This window comes from Xenopus tropicalis, chromosome 8 (assembly GCF_000004195.4).
Source record: "Xenopus tropicalis strain Nigerian chromosome 8, UCB_Xtro_10.0, whole genome shotgun sequence".
In the NCBI taxonomy this organism is placed as follows: domain Eukaryota; kingdom Metazoa; phylum Chordata; class Amphibia; order Anura; family Pipidae; genus Xenopus; species Xenopus tropicalis.
The window spans coordinates 92,634,833-92,662,187 of NC_030684.2; the positions used below are offsets into that span (position 1 = coordinate 92,634,833).

Consider the following 27,355-nt stretch of genomic DNA (forward strand, 5'->3'; position numbering starts at 1 on the left):
CTGCACAAAAGAAGTTGTATAATATACATTTTAATTTGTCTGGCCAGATTAGGTATACTTGCAGCAAATGTCTATCGCTGCGTTAGGGAGTAAATATTTCCTTCTATAAGCATGTTTAATCTGTGTCATAAAATATTTTTTATGCGGACAAGCTAAACCTGGGTCACATGGCCAAAGTTGCATTATATATAATAAGCTGGATAATAGTGTGGGATCACCACTTGTAATCATGATACTGCTATTTCTGAAACTGCAGTTTCTAAGGACCCCCTTATGAGGGGCTACAATGTGTCACCTGAGCATTGGGCACTGCAAACAAGTAGAATGAGTATATTTACATGTTTTAGGGCCCTTCTCCGCCATTGGGGTTCTCACTGCTGCACCAGCAGTACCTCTAATGCCTGTGGCTGCATTGTGCTGCTCCAAATGACTGGACTAAAGCCATTTGATTGAAGTGCAGGCACATGCAGCCATGTATGTCTGGGTTAGGGCGTACAGGATTGAGTCTTTAGCTCTGATGTTCTACTTGGACCTTTTTAGGGTGACACATATATACCAACATTCTGGTGTGGTATCTATGAGACTGCACAAAAATAAAAATAAATCTGTGCTTGTGTGTCCAGCATCAATTTGTTGCTGACCCATAATTAAACAGCTAGCCAGAATCCCCCCTCCCTTGAATGTATAGCATGATTTGACCACTAGCACTCTGAGTAGTGTGCAAAATCACATTTATTTGAAGCAGACAGGCTGTAGACATGAAAATATAAATAGCAAATATATTCCAAAAATACAAACCTAACAGTTTAAACTACTCTTTTGTCAATCATCTGCAAAATGACAATAAACTAATATATTTTTAAGCTTTAATCTTATATACAGTGTATCTAAAGCACAAACACCTAAAAATATATGTGCTGTTGAATTTTAGTATTTCACCTGCTTCATTTCTTTACACATCACTAAGACAAAGGTTTCACAATAATGATGCCATTCATTGCAGAAAACTACAGTAGTTATATACTGAAAGGGTTACAGTTTGCCACAGAATGCCCATGGTTTTAATTAATCATCTTTTTCCATTGTTACTTTCTGCTGGACATAGTTGCATTTGGGAGCACCTTTAAGTGTGTTGGAAATGACCTATAGGAAACCCTGAGCAGTACAAGTAACTACTGTAAACATATAATGTGATTTTTTTTTTTAGCAAGGCTGTATTTCTGCCACATTAAAACACTTTTTATAATACAGGTATGGGATCACTTATTTGGAAACCCATTCTCCAGAAAGCTCTACAACTTTGCATACAACTTTGCACATCCATCTTTATTTTTTTCACTGGAGGTGCAGCCTGATCACCATCAGGCAGTAAGTAGCGGGGAGATTGGGTTGCAATGCTGCAGAAAAGCAGCAGGTAGGATGTTATAATAGTGGCTTTGGCAATTATAGGTGTGTGATACCGTTAATTCAAGATTTTATTTTACACATTAGAAAGCCATACTGAAAGGTTCCAGTTTAACCTATTTGTAACTTTTTGGGAGCAGCAGAACTTTGGTTCACTATCTCACCCTTCTAAGCAGACACTGAACTTTGTATTTAGGTATAGTTACATAGTGCTTCAAAAGGCCACACATACAGGAAAGCCATATTGCAGTGATCTGCACAGTTTTTCATATTCTCTTTGTTGTAGGATTTATATTTATTTCTGAAGCAAAGGCTACAAATACCACAAGCTTTTCTTAGTGTGTAGTGATTTTTTTTTCTAAAGTTCTCCAGGTGTGATTGAGAACAAAAAGGATTAAGCCTGTGTTAATTACCAGTTTGAATTTGCCAATTACCAGGATGAATTTAACTCACTCAGGGGTATGTACAATGTGACTAAAGGGTTCATTCTGCATCTTGATACGGTATATAGTAACTGTAGTTGCTTTTGGTGGTTTCAAGGCAGCCATGGTTTGCTAGAAAGAACAGGTATACTTTCTGCCCTTCTTCCTCAAGCAAAGCCTACATTCTTCTGGTTCAAAAAAATTTAATGGAAAAGTATCTGTGGAGATGTACTCAAGTATACTGCTTTGGGAGTTGTAAAAGAAGACAGATTAAATAAAAGTGATGCGTTGGGCTTAGATCAGGGATCCCCAACCTTTCTTACTTGTGAGCCACAATCAAATGTAAAAAGACTTGGAGAGCAACACAGGCATTATAATAGTTCATGGAGGTTCCAAGTAAGGGCTCAGATTGGCAGCCTCTATGCACACTATACGCTTACAGGAGGCTTTATTGGGTAGTAAATCTTGTTTTTATTCAACCAAAACCTGCCCCCAAGTCAGGAATTCAAAAATAGTTACCTGGTTTGGGGGCACAGAGGACAACATCCAAGGGGTTGGGGAGCAACATGTCACCGCTGAGCCTCTGGTTGGGGATCACTGGCTTAGATCATCTGTTCTGGTGCTAACTCATTCAAATTCTTATCTTCTTTTCGTCTTTCTGGTAAGGAAACTGTGTATGCTGGAGTATTTTGCTGTCTTGGGGCCAAATTTGAAGGCACTAAGCATTTTGAGAAACGTGAAAACATTTTGTAGGTATGTAGGCATCGTTCTCATGGTTAAAACTGTATCATATCTAATTAATACTCATGGGACTTTCTAGCAATGCAACATGTAATCTATTATTCATTGTGTATGTAGTACACTCTGTTCCTGAGAGTACAGCAAAGGTTTGACATAAAAGGATGCTAAGCACTATTCCATTTGATTGTCTCTGAGCACATGGCTAATATGCAGTGTGTTTCTATGGGTTGACTGACATTTTGGCTTGTTGCTGACAACAATGAATTTGCTCTGTCTTGTTTGATTTCATGGTCTCTGTAGGAACCAAATTTCATTTTGTCTGTTGGTTGCAGCTGGATTTGTGTATCCTGCCACAATAAATGTGTCTTGTAGACACAGCTCTGGAGATTCCAGGAGCTCCGCCAGTAAATGGATTTCACGCATTATAGATTCTTCATTGGTTGGTCCACCAAAAGACCTGTAGCAAGCAACACAAAATGGGAGAAATAAGCTTAATTGTTAACTTTATTGTCGACAAAATGCACTGTTGCACAGTCAGTGTACCAACTACCCTTAACTGGGAGTAAGGAACATTGGAAAGCTAAACTGTACATTGTAATAAAGGAAGTCAATTAATACATATGATGGCACATATCAGAACTTCCCACTGAAGCAGAGGTATAGCTTTCCAATATATTTAGATGGCTATCCAAGTGAGGTTTTATTTTGTACACATGCTTATTATCGAATAACATCTGTATCTTATTATAAAGCAGAGAAGGTTTGAGGAGCATTTGTCAACACATGTCGGTATCCTCAGTAAAATTCCCGATGGCTTTAGTTTTTCCCCTCTAATTGCATGTAGAAATGCATGTTCTCACTAAGACTAGCTAGTGTTAAAGCAGTTTCTTCCAACTGCATTTCAGTTATGAGGACTTTTCTGTGTGCATGCTGTATTGTGTTCATATTCCCTGTGGATGAATGGCCTTGAACATCAATAGATGTTAAACCAGAATAGCTGAGAATGCCAGCATTTTCCAAATTCCTTAGTCTGCATGAGGTAGTCAGCTGATTTATACTTCTTTGTTGCCTCTATCCTACAGAGATCTGGCCTGCTTAGCCTTCTAATAAACTGCGTGACCATATAAACTGCTTGCCCTTTTATTGCTGAATGTGGTTTCCTTTGATTCTCTGTACTTTCGGTTCTCCCAGCTTAGAGCCTGATGAAAAAGCCAGGGTTGACTGAACGGGCACCAATCCATTATTAAAGTAACAGTTACACAAAGAAACAAATGATTTATACAGTCTGTTTCGTTAAAATACATTAAGGGGCAGATTTATTATGCAGTGTAAACAATGGCGGCAAAATTCACCATAAAAACTGGGTAATTTTTTTTTTTTCTTTACATGTTTCTTCACACGCCAGAATTTACATAAAGAAATTGGCTATATGTATTGTGCCTTCAAATTTGAAATTCAGATTTTCTATTCTTACTGTTTTTATGCATATGTGTAGCACAAACATATTTTTGGAGGCCTTTACAGAGATTATTTATCAGCAGAGGATACTGAATTTAAAACCAAGCAGTTTCAATAAATAATCATACTAGCTAGGCCATTTTGTGAATCTGAGAAGCTTGCATTTGAATTGTTTGCCACAGCAAGGAGAATTTATGGATGCATCTTCTTATGAGCCTAGTCTTTTACACTAGACTTCAAATACATTGATTAGCTTTATAAGTAAGCCACATTGTCATTGGCAGCATAAACGCAAAGCCAATACATGGGCTTAGCATAGTGACAACAAAAATTCATCTAAAACAGGATGGTTTGTTGTGCCTCCCACTCAAACTATAGGACCTCACACATACTCGCTTTTTGCCTTTATCATGTTATTACCGTGCCACTGCTATTATTGCAGTATCACTCTGGCTTTTTATCAGTAGTTATTGGTATAACAGGGACTGTTCAGTGTTTTGTCATTGGAACATTGGAACCAGCACATCTTACTGTATTATGAATGGAAACCACAATATAACCCTGCACTGCAGCTGCCCAAGAAAAAGAGGGAACTCTGTACAGCATTGTTATAGGTTGCTCAATGTAACGATGCTTTATAACTTGCAATTTGAAAATACATTATACATGTATGGAACATGTTCCCTTAGAATGCTCGGGACCTGGGGTTTTCTGGATAAGCAATCTTTCTGCAATTTGCATCTCCATACGTTGAGTCTACTTAAAGGGAAAAGAAAGTCAAAGTCACTTGGGGGTGCCAAAATGTTAGTCACCCCCAAGTGACTTTGACCACCTACCTTTTACCCCGGGCTGGTGCCCCTGTGAGGAGGGAACAGCACCAGCCCGGGGTAGCTGCAGGCGCTTCCTTCCTCTTGTTTCGCTGCGCGCGCATGCGCAGTAGAGAGAAAAGCCGAACTTAAACATTAAAGTCGGCTTTTCACTCTACTGCGCATGCGCCCACCGCTGGCATTCAGGAAGAGGAAGCCAGAACACGGAAGCGCTGCGCTCCAGGTGCCCCGGGCTGGTGCTGTTTTCTCCCAACAGGGGCACCAGCCCGGGGTACGAGGTAAGCGGTTAAAGTCACTTGGGGGTGCCTAACATTTTGGCACCCCCAAGTGACTTTACCTTTCGTTTCCCTTTAAAAATAATTTTAACATTATTTAAACCCAATAGGATTGTTTTGCCTCTAATAAAAATTAATTACATCTTAGTTGGGATCAAGGACAAAATACTATTTTACTATTACAGAGAAAAAGGAAATAATTTTAAAATATCTGAATTATGATGGTCGTCCCATAATCTGGAGCTTTTTGGATAACAGGTTTGATATTAAAACAGAGGTTAAAACAGTTAAAACATAAATTCTCAGTTACAAACAAATATTTTCAAGCTTTCTTTGCCTATAATAACTTGTATCCTCAACTTCAAATGCATTTACTTAAAATTCATAGTAAATAGGATGCTACCTAGTGAAAACCACAGTGGGAGGCCATTCTTCAATTATTATGTCTTGGTCTGTTGGCTGAGGTGGGTGCTCTTGCAGATGGTTTGGGACATAATAAGCCACAGTGACAGAGCGAGTAAGTTCCGACTGAGATTCATCTGTGCGTACCACTGTTAGAATTGGGATAGTCATTCCGAGATACAAACCTAGAAGAAAACATAGCAAATGGGGCTCAGTATCCCAGCATTCCAGCACTGTATTTGTAAAGAAACCTTTATATAAGATTTGTTTTCTTTAAGTAAAATGTGTAATAAAAGTTGATACATTTTCACTTTAAATCTGCTGATGTATTATGCCTTGATATTCTTAACAAAACAAGCAATTTCCCCAAAGATAGTCCTTTTAGAGCTTTGATGCAATAGAAGAACATAACTGGGGTAAATGTGTGTGTGAGTGTGTAGTGTGGTTGTTCATTTAGCAAGCATTGATACAAATACAATACTTATCTGATGTATATAAAACATAGTATAAAATGCAATATAGATACAGCAATTTTTTTTTCTTTTGTTAAAATATATTTAAATGTTTCAGTTCACCTTAAATGGGAAGTTAGCCTTTATTTTCTGTTGCTTTTAAATTAGATTCAGATTTTTTAGTTATGCAAATGTCAAGCTTAGTTTTAACTTCTTTCTGGCACCCTAGAAACCAGTATAGAAATAGAAATGAGACATTTTTGTCTTTGGGTTGCTGGGGTCAGTAATGGTGGTGGCCAGATAGCATTTTTAGTTTCAGACCAGAAAGATGAGGAATATAAAAGAAAATAAGCTGAAACAATAAAAGGTGAAGACCAAATGAAAAGTTGCTTATATTTGACTAACTTCCCTATCAAGTAAATCAAAACAAAAAAATTGCAGTGTATGTGTGTTTATATAGGTGTTTCTTTTGCAAATTGATATCACCTGAAGAATTTTGTTCACAGATGTATCTCATAAGCTTCATGAAGCCCAAGCATATGCTCTGTTCATATTGCTCTTCTTGCATTTTAATACAAGCCCATTTTGCTTGCCCATATTGTCTTTTTTCGTACAGCACTTCACCACACTACGGAGACATGAATAACATTAAAATCCATTATACACAAAATAGGTTGGAAACCAGAATTTGGGCTTCTAGACCCCTTTACTTTTTTGAATCAAGAAATATTACAAAATGTTATTGTTTGTACAAGTATGGGATCTGTTATCCAGAAAGCTTTAACTTACGGGAAGGCCATCTCCCATAGAGTCCATTTTAATCAAATCATTCAAATATTTTAAAATTATTTGCATTTTATCTGTAACAGTGAAGCAGTAGGTTGTACTTGATCTCAACTAAGATATAATTAATCCTTACTGAAAGCAAAACAATACTATTGCATTTAATCAATGTTTAAATGATTTTTAGCAATTTTAAGGTATAAGATCCACATTATGGAAAGTCCACTTATCCAGAAAGCTCCAGGCCCCACGTGTTCTGGATAACAGGTCCCATACCTTTATATTTTTAAGTAAGTATCTGCAATATACACTGCTCAAAAAAATGACATCCTAGATCTGAATGAATGAAATATTCTTATGAAATACTTCGTTCTTTACATAGTTGAATGTGCTGACAACAAAATCACACAAAAATTACCAATGGAAATCAAATTTATCAACCCATGGAGGTCTGGATTTGGAGTCACACTCAAAATTAAAGTGGAAAAAAAAACACTACAGGCTGATCCAACTTTGAGGTAATGTCCTTAAAACAAGTCAAAATGAGGCTCAGTAGTGTGTGTGTGTGGCCTCCACGTGCCTGTATGACCTCCCTACAACGCCTGGGCATGCTCCTGATGAGGTGGTGGGATGATCTCCTGAGGGATCTCCTTCCAGACCTGGACTAAAGCATCCACCAACTCCTGGACAGTCTGTGGTGCAACGTGGTGGTGGATGGAGCGAGACATGATGTCCCAGGTGTACTCAGTTTGATTCAGGTCTGGGGAATGGGTGGGCCAGTCCATAGCATCAATGCCTTCGTCTTGCAGGAACTGCTGACACACTCCAGCCACATGAGGTCTAGAATTGTCTTGCATTAGGAGGAACCCAGGGCCAACCACATCAGCATATGGTCTCACAGGGGGTCTGAGGATCTCATCTCGGTACCTAATGGCAGTCAGGCTACCTCTTGCGAGCACATGGAGGGCTGTGCGGCCCCCCAAAGAAATGCCACCCCACACCATTACTGACCCACCGTGAAAGGTGGATGTTGCAGGCAGCAGAACGTTCTCCACGGCGTCTCCAGACTGTCACGTCATGTGCTCAGTGTAAACCTGCTTTCATCTTTGAAGAGCACAGGGCACCAGTGGCGAATTAGCCAATCTTGGTGTTCTCTGGCAAATGCCAAACATCCTGCACAGACGGGGCTGTAAGCACAACCCCCACCTGTGGACGTCGGGCCTTCATACCACCCTCATGGAGTCTGTTTCTGACCGGTTGAGCAGACACATGCACATTTGTGGCCCGCTGGAGGTCATTTTGCAAGGCTCTGGCAGTGCTTCTCCTGTTCCTCCTTGCACAAAGGCATTGTTGCCTTCCTACAGCCTCCTCGACGTCTCCTGATGTACTGGCCTGTCTCCAGGTAGCGCCTCCATGCTCTGGACACTAAGCTGACAGACACAGCAAACCTTGCCACAGCTTGCACTGATGTGCCATCCTGGATGAGCTGCACTACCTGAGCCATTTGTGTGGGTTGTAGTCTCATGCTACCACTAGAGTGAAAGCACCACCAGCATTCAAAAGTGACCAAAACATCAGCCAGGAAGCATAGGAACTGAGAAGTGGTCTGTGGTCACCACTAATTGCCTATAATTTCCAACTGTTGTCTATTCCATTTGCACAAAATCATGTGAAATTGATTGTCAATCAGTGTTGCTACCTAAGTGGACAGTTTGATTTCACAGAAGTGTGATTGACTTGGAGTTACATTGTGTTGTTTAGGTGTTCCCTTTAGTTTTTTGAGCAGTGTATAGATTATACATTGCCAAAAGTACATTTTTGGGCCAAGGTTATTCTGACACATAAGCAACACTTAGGCTATTCACACCAAATTTTGCCTATTTTTATGCATTACCCCTATTTTATATTATGAAGACCTGTTTTTTGGCATGTGGAATGTGGATGTGTCGCAACAGGCTTACCATAGACTAAGAGGTAGTTAAAATCATAGCAGTCTACTTATGACTTTTCACCATTTCTAGGTTATCTCTTGGAAGGGTTTTATTAAGTATGACCTCTTGTATCTGTTTTAGGAGTACTGGGGGAGATATGGGACTGTTTTGGCATATATCTCCCAGACACAAGTGCACACTACTCTTGACTCCAAGCGGTCCCCCTTCTGCAATTAAGGGAGAGGCCACTCCCATGTATTTCATATGAAAACAAAGTAATGCCAGTGCACAGGATTTTTGCAAGACCGGGACAATCCCCTTTGTTTTGTTTGTCAATCACAGAAAACGCATCTTGTAAAAATCCTGTGTGCCGACAATGCTTTGAGTGTGTTGGCAAGCAGTACATGCCTTAGGGTTATGGCATATGTGGCATCTGACAATCAAAATGAAAGCTTGCCACATCAGATTGCTAACTATTGACATGAATGGGAATTATCCCTTGAAAGCTTTTGTATGGGTGATCAGTATTGCTTCTATTCAGGCCAGTGGGAAGCTTTTTCTGCTGGTGGATTCCATTTTGAGTGAATCTTGATGTAGCCCTTACTGGATTAAAAAGAAAAAAATGTGAAGTTTAAAAAGTCTGTCTTTTCCATTGTAAAGTGATATATCTGCATACTTGGTAATTTAATTGCCACTCAAGAATGTTGGCTTTAAAAAAAACTGCTACTGTAGGCTTTCCAATGCATTAACTATTAAAGCAATTCAGGGGATGCTGTGCAGTTCTTTAAACTGTGCCCCTTTTTTGTACAAATCCCACAGACTGCAGCTTCCTTTTTAGTAGAGGCATCTACTTAATGTGCAAATAGCAGCTGTGCTGGTTTTGTGCTCTAAATGTTTGAAGTGACTAAACTGGTACCCTCCCGGTGACGAAATGGTTGCATTTGCTGTGTGCTGAACTGTACCTTCTGAATAACTCTTGGAGATCCAACAAAAGTCTGTTCATTCTGAAAGGGTTAAAGGTCCAGATGTACTTGCAAACTATCCACAAAAGTTCCTTTCTCTGAGGTGCACACAAAGTGCAATGGCTCTGGGTATAGGTACATCAACAAGCTTTTAAGAGCGTAGGGGCTGATACTGCGTATTATTAGCAGGGCTAGAATCCGCCACATGTGGCAGGAGCCGAAGCATTTTGTGACTAGATACACAACTGACTTGCACCTAGTAAATTGCACAGTAATGATTCTGTGCACCAGAAAAGCAGATGCTAATTTGTATTCAAACTGGAACACTTGCACTTAGCTGGAATTCTGGGGCAATCCTGCATTGTGAGTAAAAACATAGTGATTTGCATCCATTTTAGCACTTTGCGCATTGCTCTTGCATTCATAAATGAGCCTTACCATATTTATGAAAGTCTTGTGATCTGTGATTAGTGCCAAAATGAAATAACAAAAGTTACATTGTTAGAAATCTTCAAAACAGAAATATACTGTAGTTCTTTGTTTGAGAGGGAATTATGGTTTTTGTGTTTATCGCTGCAGCTTAAATTAGTTTAAACGCATTGAAACATAAAGATTGGTAAAAAAAAAATCTAAATAATTTGAAAATATGTACTATATCAAACCTGAATTAAACGGATTTTTCAAGCGTTGGCTGAAATACGCCAGTATTTGCAAAGCAAGCTATTCCTATGTATACACAAAGGCAGCTGCCAGACCTAGCTGAAATACGCGGCGTTTTTTTACTATTTTGCACTATTAGCACCATGGAAACGGGATTTGCTACGTCAACAGTACTAGGCTAAAAAACGCCATACTCAGGGGCTGTGTGGTTTGTGTGGCGTTTTTAGGCTGAGAAAAAACACAGCGTAAAACCGCCACGTGTGGCATCAGCCTTAACCCCAAAAAAACCAAAACATTTTTTTAATACAGGTATGGGATCCATTATCTGGAAACCTGTAATTTAGAAAGTTCATAATTACAGGAAGGCCATCTCCTATAGACTTCAATGTAATATTAAAACATTACCTTGTAATTGATCGCAACTGAGATATAATGAATCCTTATTAGAGGCAAAATAAACTTATTGGGTTTAAGATTTCTTAGTAGACTTAGGGACCCATTCATTAAAGTACGAATCCAAATGACAAAATACAATTCTTTTTCGTTTCAATCCATAAACTTCCGAATTTTTGAAGTCATTACGATTTTGTCACAAAGCACAAAAAATACGATTGTCACACGAATTGCCACAAAGCACGAAAAATACGATTTTGTCAGACAAACTGACATACAAAAATACGATTTTGTTGCACAAATTGTACGAAAAAGTTGCAAAAAATACACACAGTACAAAAACTTCGAAAAAATATAACATTTTTGCATTCGGAAACAATCGTCCTTTGATAAATGTGCCCCTTAATGTTTATGATTTCTTAGTAGGCTTAAGGGTTGGAGAAAACCCTGGTCCCCAGTATTCTGGGTAACAGGTCCCATACCTGTAAAAGATAACATAATTCTAAGCAACACAGCTTAAAAACCATTACAAATTTGTAATGAATGTATATTGCAATCTGTATATATTGCTATTAAAAGCCGTATTTGTCTCCGTTTCTATTCTCTATCCTGGTGTCTGACTTTTGATATAATTTAACACTAGCCAGCTAATTAAGTGATTACCTTTCCTGGCTGGAAGAGACTGGCTTTTGCAACATTGTTTAAAAAGTCATAACCAGAAGTTAAGCAAATACTGCTTTCAATAGCAATTACAAATAACAAAATTACAGTTAACTTTTAAAGAACTACAATTTTGAATTTGTTAAAAAAATATATTGGAAAGTTGCTTAGAATTTTGTTTTCTATTATAAGTCAAATAATAATTTTTTGAGTTGACATGTCCTTTAAGGGCAGTGCAGACTGCCCCTCCACTAACATTCAGATCACCACCTGCTATAAATCTCCTCTACCCTAGGCAACTAATGCAAAAAGCAAAAAGCAAATGCTTTCCCACAGGCTTTAAAGTAAATCGTCACATCTGCAGAACTGAATTTTTTGAAGTTGGCCTGAAATGCTGCGTACGTTTTCCCACTGGAGAGTTACTTTATTGCCAATGGGAAGGCATACACAGCACTTCATTTTCCAAAGTTGCCTAAAGTTTCCAGCACGGGAAACTTTTGCCGATTTCATAAAATGAAGTGGCGTATATGCCTTTCCACCAGCGATTCACTTTATTGCCTGTGTATGTATATCTTTACAAAGCGCTACTTATGTACGTAGTGCTGTACAGTAGAGTGGGAAGGCAGGGGGTTGCCTGCAATATTTAACCGTGGGTGAGTAATCTCCATGTGTGCCATTGCCCTAATAGTTTGCTAGTATTGGAAGACTATTTTGACTTGGGTATTAGATTTACAAGATAAGAGGATTTGTGTTATATCATGATCCTGCTTTAGTCTGTGCTCATGTTATCATGAGTCCTTACCTTTTCTTTGCTACTCAGCACCAAGAAAGGGACCCTCTGTCTCTCTTCTGTGCTGTTGTTCCTCGTTAGCTGCTGTATTGGTTCGGCCATTTCTGAAATAAAAATAACAAATATACATACATATACTCTCAGCATGAGAATCTAGCGTAATTGCACATAGAGAATCATTGCGATGTTATAAAAACTGCTAGGCATGAGCTACAGTATAACAGAGCCAAATGATTACTGAGTTTGCTACTGCTTGATTTCAAATGACAAACTGTGCCATTTTATAAATAATCCACTTACTCTTCAATATCACCCTCTCAGTAATCTGTCTGATACTGAATTTATCTGATTATGTTTAGAGCTTTTCTTATTTCCATAAGACATTATATTAAATGTTAAAATATTTTACAATAGTTCTTATTTAAAATAATGGGTATTATGTTGGTGTGTGCAGTGACTCCTACAAGAATCTACTGTTAGTTTTCAGTCAGTCATTTTTGGAGATAATGGGCCCCGCTGTAATTACATCAGTTAGCATTTAGAAAATATATATTTATTATATATTATATGCATTGCAGATTTTACAGATAAATGTAATTTTCCAAGAGAGAAAAATTGCTTTAGCTCTTTGTAGTAATATTTTTTTTTTTTTTTTTAGAAAATAGATTACACAACCAACAAAGTAATTATTTTGCCTCTAGGCACTGCCAGGGACATCTAAGATTCAAAGCTGCTTATCTCATTGGGATATTTAGGTCATGTTGGCATTAAATGCTACCCAATAACAAACTTGCTTTATTTCTGCTTTAAATTGAGGATTTGAAGTAAAGTATGGGGGCATAGCATACTGCACACATTATGTTCTCTGTAGATACTAATATTAAAGGGGACATATTTGAACGTTACTTGAATTTTTATTTTTTGTATAGCTTTTCAGAAATTGTACAGTGGTATTGCTGTGCTACCATACTGGAGAGTAATTGATCATCAGAATGTCACTTTATTAAGAACCCAGTCTGCATATATAACTTTCTTCCTGCCACAAAAAATGTAAATTACAAAAGTACTCCGAAGGGCACCTTCCTGACCTTCTTGAGGCTATGTCTCATGGGCATCTAGACAACAACTGCCATGAGAAATTAATTACTTAAAACACATTTAGCAGTGACAGACAGACTTCCAATTTGAAATGCTTTTTTTTGGTATTTTTAGAATGCAAGCCAGCCTGTCACTGCTGATTTCTATGACTGTGAAGCAGCGATGGTCAGTAGGGTCATGTACAAATGGCCTTAAGATTTGTGTGATTGTACTCTTTCATAGAGAATGTCTCAGCTAAGGCAAGCAATATGACTGTTCTTGTATATCAGTACAAATAAGCTCAGTGCATTTGACTGCACCTGCCTCTGTCATAAAGCTAATCAAAGCTCTAAGTGACAGACAAGCCAGAAATTACAAATCAAGCCTTTTACATCGAAGGTCCAACTATCCTCATTATATGTATGCAACACACAGATGAAACATTTGTTTGGCCCTGTAATTAACTTGCTAAGAAAAATTTTTGACAGGTAAAGTGTGGGATTAAGCATTTGAAAGCAACATATCTTGTAAAGCTTGGTGTATTAAAACAAATTCTTGCCTGGTGCTAGGGGGTGTATATGGAATTTCTAAAGGAAGGCTAGAATGACTAAACACATTTTAAGCATCATGATGCAACTGTGTTTTCCCACCTTCTGTATTACTCGCTCTTATAACCTCAACCTTTGATATCACAAAGTCAATCACTGAATCAATCATGAATATCAATCAGTCTGTCACTGATAAAGATGAAAATCATCATTATATGCTATTTTTTAGTCTGTTAAAGGAGAATTAATCCCTAAAAATGAATATGGCTAGAAATGCCATTCTAAACTGACTACGCTAGCTAAATGTTTCAGCATCTCTACAGATGCTCAGCCTTAGACTGTTACATTTATATTCTATATATTTAGTATATTGCCTGTCGGTGCTTAAGCTCAGTAAGTGGCAGCAACACAGAGCATGTGCAGGGAATCCTCAGAAAAGAAGATGGGGAGCTAGTGGGGGCACAGATCTTCCTTGCTAAATGGCTGTGGTTGCCTTAGGCTGGTACAGAAGCCCAAAACATAATGTACAACATTTCTAGCTTACTTATTTAGTGAAGCTTTAGTTCTCCTTTAAGAATACAGGCAGTAATTTGTTTCTCTGCGCATTGTACCATTGGTGCCCTTTATAGGAATGTAGTTTTGTATCACTTGGCTGACTCAGAGGCCGCCTTATCCGTACATAACTTCAGTGGAGCAGATTTATGAGTAATTTATGGTTCTAAACTACACCAGCAGAGTTACCCATAGAAAATGAAATGAAAGGTCTGATTGCTTGCTAACTTGTAGATTGTGTAAAGCAGATTATGATTGGTTGCTATTGGCAACTGTACTTCTGCAATTTAACACCCATGAACTCTACTGTCTTGTCAAATTGTGTAGCAACTTGAGATGTAGCTTTTACGCTGGCTCAATACATATATGATGTCTGCACCACACATATACATTGTTTATACCTAGTGCATGAAGTAGCTTTCTACATATGATCCAAAGATATCCGGAACGGAATCCTTCTGTATTATATTAATTTAATATATATATTTTAAGCTAAACTGTGCACAATTTAATCTCTGGTGAGCAATCTACTACATATAATGATGAATAATAATAGGGTAGAAAAAGATAACAGGACTATTTAATACATCCGTTGGTCCACACTGTAACCTAAGGGCAAGGGCACACAAAGCGTATTCTGGTTAATATTCACAGGCAGAGAAAAGCATATGCGCGCTAATCAGTGGTTTCCTGTATCTACACTGAAAAGTATACCTTCCACCTGTGTGTGCCTACATGGAGTGGAATTTGTAGGTTGAGAAACTGCCCAGTGTCCTTTTGCCCTAAGGTGAATGCCACAATACCAGATAAATGGACCATGGCGCTAGGGTATGTGCATGCACACTGAGTGGATTTCAGTGTGTAACTACTCACATATGCAGTTTTGCACCAAATTACACTTTGTGTGTATGCACTTGGGCCAAAAAAATGGCTCTGGGTGCAGGCACGTGAATAAGCATTTTTGAGTGCAGTGGTAGATTCTCGGCCATGCATTTATCCACAGGTCGAGAATTCACACCATGTGGCACTGGTCTAAAGCAGGGACCCCAAAGTAATTTACAGGGCTGTGGAGTCGGAGTTTAGGAGTCGGAGGCAATTTTGGGTACCTGGAGTCGGAGTCGGCAAAAAATGAACCGACTCCTACTAAATTTAAATGGGAATAAAAAAAAAAAAAATAAAGCAAGTTTAAATGTCCCAATTCACAAACAGTCATAATTAATTACTTCTCTGCTATAAGAATAAAGCCCAATGCACGCAGTGCATAAACAAACACGTTGAGTGACCATGAAGCATGCTTTTCATTAACTGTATGCTTCACTATATGGGACGTAACGCCCAGTTAAGGTGCGGCAGCTCCACTGCGTCGTGTTCCTCTGTTACAGGGAACACAATGCCCACTGTGAACCTAGCCTAACTCTCACTCATAACTAATTAAGTAAAAACAAAATTGCAGGACTAGAAATACTTGTATACGTGAAGGGAATGGATAGTCAATAGTTTAAGACTGAAGCTTTAAAACATTTGAAAAACTGCTGTAATTCAGCTCTAATGTTAGCTTAAACTTTAAACATGACTATGAGATTCTAGGGAAATCATTAGGAGTAGGAGTATAGATAGACAATTTTATCAGTTTATTATCAGTTCAGTTGTGTTTTAAGTGCCCCTTCCCCCCTGCCCCTTCCTGGATGTATAAAATACATTAGCATATTAAAAACAGAGGAGTCGGAGTCGTGAAGTCGGAGTCAGAAGTATCAGAAACTGAGGAGTCAGAGTCGGAGAATTTATCTACCGACTCCACAGCCCTGGTAATTTATGTCTCAGACTGCTCATCTGTGATTGCACCAAAGTAGGGTGCACAACCCTTAGCACTTTCACTCTCATACTCTTTTTACGAGATCCTCTTTTAATAGCTTGGTACTTTCCATTAGAAAGTTGAGCTAAACTTTTTATGTGATGTAGCTGTGTCTCTGTTCACAGTTTTTGTATAAATGAATGATTTTTTTTCTCTGCTCTATGTATTGTATATAGGAACATTTGAATTCTTTGAGTGTTGGCTTGAAACTAGCATAACCTGTTGTACAGAATTTGCACAACTTGATTTGCTAGGAGGAGTGTGAATAATATGTAGGCTAAATACCTTCACGTCACATGGGCACAAGGATCAAAGCAGCGTATAATACACTCCCCTCCTCAGATCAGTGTTATCTAGAAAGAGCGTAAGATGTGAACACAATTGACTGATCAAATTGCCCCAACTGTATAGGAATGTGGTATGGACCATGGACAGTAAGCTTCACTGGGGCAGGGACTGATGTGAATATTGTACTATTTTGTAAAGTGATGTGTAAGTGTGTTGGTGATATGCAGGATGACCCAAGACCTGTGTGCTTCCAACCCTTACCCGTCCCGAAGTGGCAAGTTGCTGTTTAATATATACTCATGCTGAAACTTTTCACTCTCCGACATCACTGAAGTAGACATGGCAGGCATGAGTAATACATGCATGTTGACCTCATAGGCAGGGAGGGATGTGCGAAAAGTTTGACCCTTGTCCCGCCCTTGGCATAGATACAGTGATATTAGAATATTCATTTTCAAGTTGAAAGTCCAATATGGAAAATGTGGTGTATTGGTTTCCTTAGCTGCGGGCAGCAATAGAACCCTACCATCTACAGTTATGGCCATTTGATGTGCTTTTGTTCCTGTTTGTGTTGATGTTTCCAGGTTGGCTTTGTCTGAGACTAGTAATATGACCTCTCCTATTCAGGTTTCATTTTGAAAGTGCAGGACTCACCTATGTTCTATATAAGGTGTGAGTTGAATCTGCTATGACTATACTTTTAATTAGAAAAGTGTCCACTTATTTAAATGGTGGAGAGTAATTTACACCCACCTTCTCAGGATACACATGGATAATAATATCAACATTTCTGTCTCTGCTTTCATTGCACTAAATAAGTAGATTATTGTGCTTTTAAAATAACCATGGGTATATAATTAACATTCACCTTATGCCGTTTTTAATACAGCAAATAAAAATCTTTGGATGGATTTGTAAATGTAAAACAGTTTCCTTATCGTTTACTTTACTAATACATATAACAATGACAATATGAATTATTCATTTATTAACTATCATCAGCATTGATAATTCTGCTTTTTCAAAAACCAATTAGAGACTAAAGATATTCAAATTCTGCTGTTTTGCAAGCACTTTGAAACCGTTATGTTTATGTTACAATTCACAAAAAAAAGTATAGCGAAAGGCTGTTAAATAAGTATATTAAAGTTACATGCTTTCATATGAAGTGCCTGAAGTAAGAAATGTGAGGTCTTTTTGTGTATGCTATTTATGCTAGGACCTACTTGACAGCAAATTGGTGATCAAAAATTCTCGTGCATCATGGCCCGTAAAGGGACATTTTTATCTTTATAGACCATTTAAGTTTCTATGAGGCCAATAGTATTTCCTGGACAGTATTTTCAGAAATTTGTGGTACCTTAGAGCTGCTTTTGTAAGTATCACCCAGGACTTTTAGCAGATGAACAAACTGCTTTTGGGATATTTGACATCAGTAAGGCTGCCAGTCTCCTTTCTTTCGGTATGATCTAGTATTTTCCTTCCTGTATCATAAGAAGATAGCAACTCAGCAAGCATTACAACATAAAACGGTAGATATTGAAAAAGCAGATATTTTCATCTTCATCCTTTACACCCTGTATATATACTCCTTAAAGAGAAATAGGAGTTGCTTTGTTCCAGATTGTTCTAAACTATACATGGCATATGTCTCAAGTCTTGTACTATAAAAGGCAATGTTGGCCTGTGTGCATAGCTGCTGAAGTATTTGGGAGTTGCAGTTGCAAGATCTGTTTCTCACTACAATGATCTTCTTTCTCCTACTGAGGTTATTATATGCAATATATTTTGACCCCTGTTCATCATTAGCTTCTTATAAGATCTATACCAAGATTCAGTGTATAATAACAGCCTTTACAGTGCTGCCTTTGCTGGAGCAAAATGACAGCAGGATTGTAATGTCCAGCATCTTGTGTTTGCTGATCACATGCTGGTTACTGCAGGCTATAAATGGGATAGCCCACAAGCATGCTACATGGCATTATATAAACCAGTGCTGTCCAACTGGCGGCCCGCGGCCCCCCCCTCTGTGTGGCCCCCCACCTGTCTGGCTGCTTTGATGGCTTACCTTTGTGTAAACTTTAAATAGTATCAGTACTGAGATTAACTGGCCTCCTGCATGGTTCTCACCTCAGATTCAGGCTGTAATCCTTCTGTATTGTTTAAACATGTAATTCCCTGTGTTTTTCACACCTTTTAGTTTCTGCATTGTTCACCCCCTGCAGTGTTCACACCTCAGTTTTAGGCTGTAATCATCCACATTGTTCACCTGTTCACACCTCAGACATTGTATGTAGTGCCTGGACTATGCTGCCTGTGTATATGGCACACACAGACAGCATAGGGTTGGCAAAGTATGGCACATAGGCAGTATAGGGCAGGGAGGGTATGGAACACACGGGCAGAATAGGGTAGGCATAGTATGGCACATAGGCAGTATAGGGCAGGGAGGGTATGGAACACACAGCATAGGGCAGGCATAGTATGGCACATAGGCAGTATAGGGCAGGGAGGGTATGGAACACACAGCATAGGGCAGGCATAGTATGACACACAGGCAGCATAGGGCAGGCAGAGTATGGCACACACAGGCAGCATAAGGGAGGCAGAGTGCTGCTTGTGTGTGCCATACTCTGCCTGCCCTATGCTGCCTGTGAGAGGTGAACCTGGCAGGGGTTTGTTCTGGGAGTTTGTTAGTATTTGGAAAAAACCATTAAATGGTCCCTAAGGTGTGTAATGATGTTGCTGGGGGTTGCTGTGCTATCCACAGGGGAGGAGAGGGCATATGGATTTAAGGGTGTGTCTTAATATGACATAATATAATTCTTTCATATATGAATAACTGTTGATATCCCCGCAGTGAGGACCAAGCATTTGGGTTTTTGCTGCACTACCACCATTGTGATAAAATGGGTGTGGTTTGAAGTGGGTGTGGTTCAAAAAAGGGGAGTGGCCAAACTGGCTTCCATTAGCGGCCCTCCACCATGTATGCTAGAGAAATTCCGGCCCTCGGCACCGCAGAAGTTGGACAGCACTGATATAAACCAACAGTGTGTCCATCAAATCAGCTCTTATCTTCAGTATTCAGTTCAAAGCAAAGAAGAAATCAAGATTTCTGCATCACATTGAGGGTGAGGGCGTTTAAACAAGTCCCCATGTAATGGCTCAGTGCTTGTATGCAGAATGCCTGTTTATTGTGGTTACATTAAAGCTTGATGCTTCATTTGCTTTTCTTCAGATCGCTGTCATTTTTAGAGAGCTACTGTAGCATGTGGTTATTAGCACTGACATTTGAACATTTTCCCTCTTTTTTTTTTTTTTTTTATCGGCTTGACATATTCCTGGGCATAAATGCTAGAAAGGTGACTCATGTGGCATAATATAGAAGTAGCTATTTTATTAGTTACCATTGCACAGCATTAATTCCTACCCTGAAAAGCCTAGCTTCTCCTAGATTAGGTGGGTATTGATGTCTTTTCATAAAGGGCATGTGTGACGTGCTCTTTTAAAGACAAAAAATGTGAAATTAATTGAGATTCCATATAGTTTCTTCTGCTGTTTTACTATATGTTGTAGTGCTTGCCAAGCCATATTGTTGCACCGTATTTTCTGACATTATTTTTATTTTTTTTTTATTATTATTATTTTTCATGGTTGGGAATCTGAATGTCTTGTGAGCAACTTGTGGTTTTGTATTAATGGCATCTCTGTGCTATAAGCATGGAACTACCTATAACTTAAACAGTTCTGTATTAGAAAATTACCCTAGCCCTTATGGACTGTGAGAGCAGAACTGAGATCTTTTTATTGTAGCACAACCAAAGGATCTAATAATTTTATTTTTGAATTACAGGTATGGAATCCCTTATCTGGAAACCGGTTATCCAGAAAGTTCTGTATTATAGAAATGCCATCTCACATAGTCAATTTTAAGCAAATAATTCATTTTTTTATGGAAAGATCCTCATTTTAAAACCCAGGTCTCAAGCATTCTATATAATAGATCTTATACCTATACCAACTGCTCTAGTGCCTGTTTTTTTAGGAACAGTGCTATCCACAACTGTAACACCTCTTCACTGTACAGTTTGTATCATCAACAGTTCTGCAATATCTTTAGCTTTTTATTATATGAACAGCCCAGCCAACAGCACTACTTAAGGAGCTTTTGCTTGTGGGTTTTCCACACCAACAGGTCTGGTAGCTCTGAGTTGTATTAAGAGATTTAGCTGCAGCTTTATTTTAGAAACAGCAAAGCCAAAGATTCTGCCCCCACTACATAAAAGAAAAAGCATCTCCAGAGCACATAACATACAGGGGTTGATTCACTAAAGGTCGATAATGCTTATCGCGTGCTTTTTTGCATTAAAAAGCATGCGATAATTAAGTCCCGATTCATCAAAGTCATTTTGCATGCGTTAAGACGCATATCGCATGTGCAAAAAAGTTTTGTTGTTGTTTGCTTCATGTTTTTATAAGCCCATTTAGGTAACTTGCAGGCCAATGAAATGTAACTTAATACAGCATATATTTGTGGTGTAGAATGTGTATTGCTACAGCCAGATTCATAATACATGTACTGATATTAGCATGCCTTTAATCCACTCAACAAACCAACCGATATTCAAGGTACAAAGATATAAATTGGGTTTCCCCTTGAGCAAGTCATCCCGTACCCCATGCACAAAATCCTATGTTTTAGCTCTGTGGGAAAGTTAGTGCGCTGTGCTTAAAATATTAATGTATATTGAATAATTGTTGGATTGTTTTTTCTAGAGAAAAAGCACTTGCAAGGGGACAGTTACTCTTAACCAGTACATTAGAGGGGATGATAGAAAGATCTGTAAATGCACCAGAGGCCACCCCTTTGGAGGTGGTTCTTTACAGTACAGACAATGAGGTTGTGGGATGCTCTGCTGGGTGATGTTAGGATGGCAACTAAGTGACTTAGTTGATTTCTTTAACAAGCATAATATCCAAGGCTGTTGTGATACTAAAATCTACCATTAGTGTATTAGTGTGTATATATATATATATATATATATATATTGACTTGGCAAAAAAATGATAAGTTTATTTAAGCAAAGAAATCCTCTTTGCTTAAATAAACTTATCATTTTTTTGCCAAGTCCTGGTGTGTGCAGCTCACTGTCTTGCTTTATATATAATATGTGAGTGTATAGGTAGGTCTGTATAATGTGTAGATATGTGCACTGGGGTTCATTTGGAGCGGTTGAACTTGATGGGTCTTTTTTTAAACCCAACTTAACTATGTAACTATAGATCAGCAGCAAGCAGGCCTTTTGCAGTGCACTCATAATTCCATGTTCCTATGCTAAAATGTATGTAATTGCTCTGCAACTATATTGTTAAATGGATTGATATAGGTTTTAGCCCCTTTTTTTTATAAAGGAAGATGACCACTTGTCTCACAGGTTTATTGATCTGACTAACACTGGAGTTTGTGGGTCACATCCCTGTAGTGTGGCACCTTGTGACCTTGGAACAAAGATTTAATCCCCTGGCATCCCTATAAAATAGTGTAGCCTAAGATGTCAGCTTTGACTGCTGTAAAGCTTCTTTAGCTGCAGCATGGATAGAACTCAATAAATCTCCCTATTATTATAATATTGTGGTTGGGAAACAAACTGAGCTGGTTGCAAAACTGGCTATAAAATGGGGAGATTTTTTTTTAACCTTTGTTTCAAAACAAACAGTAATTGCTTCTTTGTCTTTACACCACATCCATAAATTTCACTTTTTACTTAAATGGAGGGAATTTTTATTTTTTTTGCAGTGACAAATAGAAATTGAATACAATGATGTTACAGTGAGTGTTTAATGTTTATTTTATATCATTGGAAATATCAAACTAAGTTCTGCTTAATAATAACTGGACAATTCAGATTTACAGGTGCTGCTCATTTTGTGCATGGATAAAGGATTTATTTCTTGCATTCTTCAAATCCGCTTATTGCAAAGCTTTAAAAGGGAGCTGCTGTGGCTCAGAGTGTATGCAGGGGTGGGATGTGATCTACGTGGTAACAGTGTACAAGGTCAGCTTCTGTAACAATGCCACTGTGGATGCTGTCAGTGCCTATAGCCTACATGTTATCTGCTCTCTTGTTGCACAATGTGCTTCATAAGAAGCCACAGATGTTAACACTTTGGGTGTCATTCAGTCAGCATTCTAATAGTTATAGAAACCATACCTCTGAAATTAATGTAACACCAATTACACATTAAAACAGTTCTCATATAAAACAGTCTCATATAAATAGAGCAAATGCAAAATATATGTTTCCATTAGTTTGTGGCAGTGGATATTCTCATATTGAACACTGCCATTTTCATTAATAAAGTCTGTCCCTCTCATATACGACACTCACACATAAACAAGGGCACACATACCACATACATACTAGGTAACATCAGCCAGTGAAGGACAGAGCTTTGTCTTTTACTAACATACTTCTTGTTGCCATTAGAATCTGCATTTGTAGCACACTAGATTAAATATGGTTTTGCAAATAAGTAGTTAATGTTTCGCTGACATTATTGTTTGCTCTTGGCTTTTTCTGCACGTGCCCTTGTATTCTATTGATAGGTCATTAGGTTCACTCTGTTATCCTGTAAATCGAAAGAGCAGCTTACCAGCATAATCCATGGAATCCTTGACTGTGCTCTGTTTAAAGAGACACGATGCCAAAGTAAATCTAACACCCATGCTAAAGAGAATCTTCAGATATTTACACAAACTGTCAGAAGTGACATGAAAAACAACTAGAGATTCTTTTTATATGGTTGGTGGGATTTTCTTTACTGGACTTATTTTGTGTACATATTTACAACCTCCTGGAAGGAAGTGAGTTGGTTTGCTTCCCTCAGTCACAAATGTGCTTCTAATTTAGCAAGGTGAAATTATTTTTAAACCTATGTTTTGAAAGAATAACACCTTTATCTGTAAATTATATGTAAAACAAGTGGTATATAGAACATATACCAATACTCAGCGCTCTCGGTGGGATGTCTTGTACAAAATCTTCAGTGCAGTTAAGGTGTTCGAATATGCAGCTTCCTCTTAAACAACCCCTTTGATTGGGTCTCAGAAATGTGTACGGATGCAATGTTGGAAGCATGTAAACCTTTCTAATCTGTTATTGCTCAGACGCCAGATCACCATTACAGTTGTGTTCTAAAGTGTTTTCCTGGTTTAAAGGCATCTGATGAAAAGGCACACAAGTGAATTAATGTTTTTATTTTAATACACAACAAGCAAGAGCCTTAATGCTGATAAGTCAGTGATGCAACTTGTTTAGCAGATGGTCCAGTTAAAGATATTATTGGGCACACCCATGACTGTCACATGGCCGGCTCAGCCTAATACTAAATACTAAATGAATGGCTCATAATTAACATACCCCTTTGACAATTATACTACAGGTACAGTTTAAAGGAAAATCTACCTTATTGTATAGTAGTTGGCAGGGCCCTCTTTACCTCCTAAATTGGTCACTAGTTGTTATTATGCAGTGCTCCGGAATATGTTGTTTTGTAAATACTAATGATTTGCTCCTTTGCCTTTCTATTCCTCTGTATACAACCTGAGCATTATTACATGCCATCTGGTTTTTAGACTTTAAATTTCAGATTCAACAACTGTGGAATGAAAAGAATTATCTAAAAAAAAGACCAATTAGAATTCAGGAAGGTAGGGTGTGGGCTGGAATATATTGCATTGTTATCTTCCAGGCCATATTTGTTTATGATTTTTCATTTTTTCTAAGATCTAACTACCGGTTTGTAGTATACTAGAAAAGATGTGTACTGATAGACATGCTTTGCATATACATTTATGCAGTGCATGTTCATTTTGGCGAAATTACCAAATCAGTAGAGCATTTATAGCTTAATGCTGGTGAACTATACACTTTCTGATAAACTGACCCTTTCAGAAAACTGGAAATTAATGAATAAATCAGTCAATTGGTTAAAAACTTTCTTGACACTCTTGACCAAGTGTGATTAAAATTCAACTAATAAATTGTTTGTTTTTTTTGTAAATATTTGATTTTAATGAATTTCCCTCTTTGTGACTTGCAGGCTTTTTGAGTTCCAAGCTACTGTGTATCCAAAAAAGCCACACAAGAGAAATATGTGTTTGCATCTTTACATTACTTAACCCAAGTCATTTATGTCTTTATCGTCTCCCTGAAACACTCAATGGCACTGTGCTACAATTACAGTTTTGTTATGCTTGTAGTGACTACCCCATTTATTTTCTACAGTGCATGGTATATTATAATATAAAAATGTCTTGAGAAGGGTTAAAAGGGGGAATTCCACTGCTCTTGATGGGTAAAGGACATTCATAAATCACATACAATCTGTCAAGTAGCTTCTATCTATCAAGGTCCCTTATGATTTAAGTAATACAGTAATTATTGCAGTTAATTGTTTGACAGCATCCTATTATTATCTTAAGGAAACATTCTAATGTACATTTAAAGACAATAATTGCTGCTGCCACTTTAATAAATGCTTTCATAAAACCTTGTCTGCCTTCCACGTGTCCCTGGGGACTGATTTCTGGCCAGAGTGACGCATAAACACATTCATGCATTGATATAAAGGAAATCTTTAAATGCTTCTGTAAGTATATCAGCGCTGTAGCGTATTAGTAACCCATCAGATCAATGGGTTGTGAAAGCAAGAAAAAATACAAAGAAATTTTAATAAATTAACATGAAATGCTTAAGCTAAATCCACAAATGTATTATCTCAGTGCACTAATTTTATATACACTCGCTCACGTTATACATATGGACATGTATTATGCACATACGCATGTTTTCAAGACACAAGAACGTAAAAAATGTCACTAAATTTTATTAGAAATGGGTTAAGAGGATAACTGGAGAGTGCTGATTAGTAATGTACCAAATACTTAGTTTTTGGATTTAAGTGACCACTCCACAAAAAATGTGTTCAAATTGGACCCCTAATTTGCATATTTAAATAAACAATTGTCACAAAAAGTTTTTCAGTGTCACATGATTTTACGGTTCAGACTAAGCCTTCATTTGAATCCTGCAGAAAGTGCCCAGATTCATCTGAACCCCACACAGATTGCTGAATTTATTGCATCCCTTGTATTTATTCACTTGTAACAATTAATTGAAGGATACTTAGCAGAAATAATGGGAGCTGGTTTAGTAGTTTCTTACTTTTAGCAGAGACCACAAATGGTTATTACTATCCTAGAAGACAACCTATTGGTCATTTAATGCCTTGGCGTTCTGTTTTGCATATTTAGAAAGTGTACATTAAACTGTGCAGGGTTTTTGTGTAATTCTTTAGACACAGTCAGATGCATATATTAAGAAAGATTTATAATATACACTAATATAAACATGCATCTAAAATGGTTGGTTCCATGCTTTACTTTCCCTTTAATGCCCTGCAGTTTGTTTGAGACAGCCATGACATCAGCAGGCTGACGGAACTTTTTTCTTCCGCAAGTGACAGTTCTCACTGTGTGTTCTGAGTAAACAATACACTCGTTGAGGAAGTACACTTTTAGCTTATAGGCAACTGACAATGATCTAAAAAAAATACAAAAAGTTTCTTACCGTTTGGTACCTCAACTTGATGTCCTCTTCCTATAGTTTGCCAGTAATTAAGCAGGCGGTCTTGTTCTCCATCCTCCATGGGCTCTGCTTCCTCCTCTATACTCCCATTGCTGTTGTATGCAGAGTCTGACCCCAGCTCATCAGTCATGTTATCCAAATCATCCAAAGTTATCATGCCTGCTCCAGCTGGCTCCTGCACCCCTCCGCTCATCCTACATCCTTCACGCTGCATTGCTTAACTAGAACTCAAAGTTTGCCTCCCTTACTGGAATCTAGATCTGTGTCAGGAATGAAGTGCTTCAGCCAAACATCAAACCTCTGCTTTTTAGCACATACTGCCTAGATACTGATCAGAACTGGCAGGGGGAAAATATTCAGCTCCTAAATGAGTAATAATGCCTTAACTATAACTGAATTTCAGTAAAATACTGAAAGAATGTTCTACTGAAATCTTTTGCTGAATCTAGTGTTTAAAATATCAGTCAAACTGTAAACCTGCCAACTTACCCAGAAATCAGATGATAAGAAAATGCAATCTAAGTCTCCAGGGTGCAAAACTAAAGATGCATGAACCCTAACAAGAAGTGGTTTAACAGTGGTTATAGTATTTCTGTCTACCCCCAACTGAGTCCGCCTTTAATATCACTCTGTTTTCTCGGCAGCTGCTTTTAAAAGCTCATGTCGGAGGAGGGAAACCTTGAGGGGGTGGGAGAGGCAAATATACATACAAACACATGCTCTCTTAATCTGGATAGGAGGGTGGAGATGTAGGCAGGGACTGGGGGAGGAGAGCCCTGCAAACTGCTCTTTAACTCCTACAGTACTGCAGGTGTGTGAGGAGAAAACAGAGTGCTCTAGCACATTCCTGTTGGTCCTTCACATGGAAAAGAAATAGACCGTGTGATTTTATTTTCTCCTCTGCACAGCAAGAAGTCACTGAGTTCAGCCAGATCCCTTCTAAGGCTATTCCATCTTACAGAGCACAGTATAGATATTGACTTACAGCAAACTAAATTGCTATATTGGGCAATATTTGTCTATACTTTTATTATGGTAGTACTGTTAAAGTATAACCACTGCTGTATCAGTTTTTTTTTAATTTTATATGTATAGTGCCTAGCATTAAGGCACTACTTGTATACTTTGTATACAAGTCATACACTGGAATCCTGTTATCTGTAATATTTTTATCTTAAAATCGAATAAAATTATTGGATTGAGTCAGAATTTTATTGTCTTGTGTATG

General features: G+C 38.1%; 2 protein-coding genes across 4 annotated transcripts in view; one reads left to right on the forward strand and one right to left on the reverse strand.

Annotated features, from left to right (window-relative positions):
- The window catches only part of fancm (FA complementation group M), an 86,266-nt gene that overhangs the window by 13,444 nt on the left and 45,467 nt on the right, over window positions 1–27,355 (forward strand). The gene's annotated exons all lie outside the window — the stretch shown is intronic.
- LOC100493841 (heme-binding protein 2) lies at window positions 715–26,785 on the reverse strand. The gene is made up of 5 exons (XM_004917142.4): window positions 26,110–26,785; window positions 12,173–12,264; window positions 6,468–6,609; window positions 5,531–5,714; window positions 715–3,024 (listed from the first exon to the last, which is right to left on the reverse strand). Exons 1-5 carry the CDS (start codon window positions 26,339–26,341, stop codon window positions 2,853–2,855), a joined length of 822 nt encoding a protein of 273 aa, XP_004917199.1. The 5' UTR covers window positions 26,342–26,785; the 3' UTR covers window positions 715–2,852.

Coding starts and splice junctions, on each gene's coding strand:
- LOC100493841 (XM_004917142.4), bottom strand. CDS start 26,341: ATGCAGCGTGAAGGATGTAGGATGAGCGGAGGGGTGCAGGAGCCAGCT. Junction 5,715..6,467: donor CTGTGAACAAAATTCTTCAG/GTGATATCAATT, acceptor GTTTTCTTCTAG/GTTTGTATCTCGGAATGACT. Junction 3,025..5,530: donor CCCACTGTGGTTTTCACTAG/GTAGCATCCTAT, acceptor TGCTTGCTACAG/GTCTTTTGGTGGACCAACCA.